The sequence below is a fragment of the Myotis davidii genome, unplaced genomic scaffold (assembly GCF_000327345.1).
Source record: "Myotis davidii unplaced genomic scaffold, ASM32734v1 scaffold1527, whole genome shotgun sequence".
In the NCBI taxonomy this organism is placed as follows: Eukaryota; Metazoa; Chordata; class Mammalia; order Chiroptera; family Vespertilionidae; genus Myotis; species Myotis davidii.
In genome coordinates this window covers 474,119-478,133 of record NW_006298269.1, presented here as the reverse complement: position 1 = coordinate 478,133, position 4,015 = coordinate 474,119, and the positions used below count along the sequence as shown (strand labels likewise).

At 53.0% G+C, this 4,015-nt stretch overlaps 1 protein-coding gene across 1 annotated transcript in view; it reads right to left on the bottom strand.

Annotated features, from left to right (window-relative positions):
* Positions 1–3,013, bottom strand: part of LOC102758218 (membrane primary amine oxidase-like) — a 9,993-nt gene extending 6,980 nt beyond the window's left edge. Inside the window, 1 exon segment of the mRNA XM_015570561.1 lies at positions 808–3,013. Within this exon segment, the coding sequence (XP_015426047.1) occupies positions 808–2,401 (1,594 nt within the window). The 5' untranslated portion in view covers positions 2,402–3,013.
* Positions 3,014–4,015: the final 1,002 nt, after the last annotated feature.

Sequence of the window (4,015 nt, the reverse complement as noted above, 5' to 3'; positions counted from 1 at the left end):
TGACTGGACATCTCCTGACCTTCCTCTGAGAAGGAATGGTGGTTTACCTGAAGTTGAAACAGCCTAGCAGGCAATGTGCAGAGTCAGATCTTTCTGACTTGAGGAAGGTATTGTGTCTCATATCTAAAGCCCCCTGGCATCACCAGAACTACCGTACCATGTAAATATTAACAGTTATAGCTCACATTTACTGAACCTGAAGGTGCTATGCACAGGCTCATGCTGAGTGCTTTACATGTACTGGTGATTTATCTATATAACAGCCTTCTGAAGGAGGAACTACAATTGTCCCCATTTTACAGCTGGGACAACTGAGGCTTAGAGAACTTAAATAACGTGTCCTGGCTTTTCACCAAGGGGACACTGTTAGTATTGTGGCAATGCTTGAGACCCAAGTCTTCATTTGACTCTAGTGCCTACACATCAGCACATGAAGGAAACCAACAACGCCTCACCACACGACAGCAGACATGTGGGCCCAAAGTTGCTGGAGCTTGGAGGTGTTTCCCATAGTTTGAGGTTTGGCAAGGAATTAAGAGTAGGGCCAAAGGCAGTCAGTTCCCTGAATTTTGGAGAGTTTTGAATGATCTGTTAGAATGTAACTAGGTTCCATATTAGGAATCAGCTTAAATAATCTGAGACTGATCCACTAAGGGTGGAAATCTTTTAGGAATCTGATGTTTGGCATATTTACTTCATATATTTTTACATTTTTAATGTTTCAATGACAATTTTTAAAGCGAGGCATGGAGACGTCAGCCCCCTCTTCTGGAATGCCACTACCCCCTCTCCCCCGGGATATCTTACCTCCTATATCCAGATCCACCTTGAAGTGGGCACTGTGGGTGTGGGCAGTGCCCAGCGTGTGCTCCCCAACCTGGTTCCCATAACTTCGGGCAGCACCAAAGAGGAACGTTGAGCTGATGTAGCCCGTGGCATGCAATTTGACTTCTATGGCCCCGTTGGGGTGGAAGACCATATCCCACACATACTCATAGTTGAGCATGGTAGACACAGACCTGATGACCAGAACTGTCTCTGTAAGGCCTCCAAAATAGTGGGAGTGGATATCTGAGTGGTGTCACCTCAGGGGTAGGCCTTGGTTCTGTTCAAACACACAAAAGGCATCTCGTATTGTCTTGGGGGCTTGGGACTCCAGAAGGAAGTGCCAGTCCACGTAGGTAGCCAAATAGGGGCAGTCGACCCCACGGGTCAGAGGTGAAGAGAAGTGGCCCAAGCCAAAGCCACCATCTGTGTACCGGCTTCGCAGAGCAGACGGTGAATTGCCACCATAGACGGTCAAGGCCTCTTGGACGCTGACTTCATAGGCCACTCTCTCCCCTTGGAAGCGGAGGTCAAAGATCCTCGGGCCACTGAATGCTCCAAGGCCAAAAGAGAAAGTCCACAATGAGGAGGCCACTCGACTCCCCTGGACACTGAAGCGGGGGCCCTCGGGATGGAACTGCAGAGGGGGAGCCGGACCCCGGGGCACCTGGGACTTCAGAGACCAGGCCCCACCTGTGCCATTGTCTGGGATCGGCACCATATTCACCAGGTGGGCCTCAAACTGGGTCTCCAGCTGAGCCAGACTCTTATAGTAGCGGCCTTGAAAGAACACCTTCTGGATGGTCCAGCGGGCAGGGTCCAGAGCCTTGTGGTCTACCAGCAGCTCCAACCCCACGGGGTGCAGGAAAAACCCAGCCCCTGAGATGTTGTAGTAGAGGCCAAACCAGGTGGCCCGGTCCCCTGATTGCAAACCCCGGGGGGCTGTGGTCATCGTGACTAGCTTCCTTCCTTGGTGCTTGTAGAAGCAGCAATGGTGGAGGAGACCAGCAGCCTGGGGCAGCTCTCTGTCAAAGATCATCTGGTCTATGTCCAGGTACTCTCGGATGAGCACGGGGCGTCGGTGATAGGGCAGGGGACCCCCATGACGCTCCACAGTCACATCCCGCATGTAGGAGGGGTGGGGCAGTGGTCCCACCACCAGCTCACTCACATTGGGCTGGGGTTGTCCGCCAAAGAAGACGATGGCCAGTGCCTCCCGGGCGGGTGGGGGGCTCCCCCTGTCCAGGTGTGCCAGGGCTGCAGCCTTGGGGGGCAGCTGCAGCTCCACGGAGAAGATGCAGTTGTCTGATGGGAGGGCCTGGGCTGCATCCACCAGGCCTGGCCCCAGCTGCTGGGTCAGAAAGCTCATCACAGCCGTCAGCTCCTCTTGGCTCAGGTCTGCAAACAGCTGGCTCTGGCCAGGCTGTGTCCAGTGCTGGGCACTGGGAGGTATGGAGGGGCAGCGGGCAAGCTGTCCAGGTTTACATCTCTCAAATCCTTCCTCACTCCCAGCTCCACCTTCACCCATGCCTATCACCAAAACACTACAAAGGGGCAAAATAAGGAAGAAAGCCATAGCTAAACCTCCTGGGCTGTCTTCAGGCTCTTGAATTGGAATGAATAATGGGAAATAGAAAGATAAACAAGACCTGGGTACAGGATCAGCACCTCTTTTAGTCTCTGGAGGTTCCTGGTCTCTGGCTGGTGCTGCTGGACAACAGGCCTGATGGGCACATTGAAGAGAATCAGCCAAGGGCAGAGGGTTGGGTGGGCGTGGAGCTGAAGCTGGAGGGAGCCAGGGGTCAGGCCAGGCTTGGGAGGTGGGGCTGTGGTAGGAACCTGGACTTTAAATGGCCCACATAAGCCTCTGTCCTCTGTTCCAAAGCAAATACTCAGGGTCAGGGTTGGGGAACAAAGTGGGGGAGGGGTTGGTTTGGGAGGTAACACAGCTGGAGGGAGGAGAGAGGAAGTGACAGGGGCAGAAGGGGACTGTTCTTGGGCTCTTCCTCCACCCTCTGGATGGAACCTTTCCTCAGGCTACAAGGCTATAAGCGAAACATCTGCCCACACCTCTCCAGCCAGGTTCCTTCATTCCTGCCATTAGTCCATGGTGCCCTCTAGACTCTTCCTTGTCACTCTGTCACTCTCTCGTGCCCCCCTCCCCCCACAACAACCAGAACCCCACTGCAGCCCCAGGGATGCTTGAGAATAATGTTGCGAACACAAAGCACCTGATGAGGGTTGAAGGTGGAGGCTGCGTGAGACAGGTCAGCACTGTGGAGGCTCTGTGAGCGCCCTAAGTGCCAGGAGCATGCAGGATGCGGACCCAGTGAGAAGCTGGAGGGGGTACAGGGGCTGCAGAGTGTAACAGAGACACCCCCTCCCTTCAACACACACCTTGAGCAGGACTGATGGGCCAGGTTAGAGGTCAGGGGGCCTGGAAATCTGGCTGTGGAATTAACCTAGCAGCCCACAACCCTCAACTCCGGGAAACCTTCCTCCAAAATGTTGCAGACTCAGAGAGAAAAGCCACCTCCATTCTCTTCCAGGTGAGGTGCCGTAGGCCCCGAGGGGAACTAGGAGAGACTGAAGGTTCAAGAGAAGGAACATGCTTCCCTCCTGAGCCTGGGGAAGAATCCTTTCCACGCTGGACCCGTCCGGGAAGACTTTTTCCAGGAATGATGCTAGACTGAGCTGGCGGGCAGGATGCATTCTCCTGGCAGAGAATGGGAAGGTAATTCCAGCCAAAGGGAACAGAAGGTGCAAAGGTACAGAAACCTGAGACAGCCTCAGCATGGGCAGGGACTGGCCAAATGGTCAGCGGGAAGGAGGGCAGGCACCTTGTGTTTCATGTTTTAAGTGTTAGTGATCTGAGGAAGACAGGAAACATCTCAGAACCCAGACATTTCAACTAGGGCAACCAGTCTCAGAAAGGTCAGATTATCCAGAAATATTTATACAACCAGTTCTATTTAGATATGGAAACTTGACAGGTTTTCCTCTCCTTTGTTCTTTATTTCTTAAAAATAATATATTTTTATTGATTCCAGAGAGGAAGGGAAAGGGAGAGAGAGATGGAAAGATCAAAGATGAGAGAAAATCCTTGAGCAGCTGCCTCCTACATGCCCTCACTGGGAATCGAACCATGACCTTTTAGTGTATGGCCTCATGGTCCAACGAACCATGACAC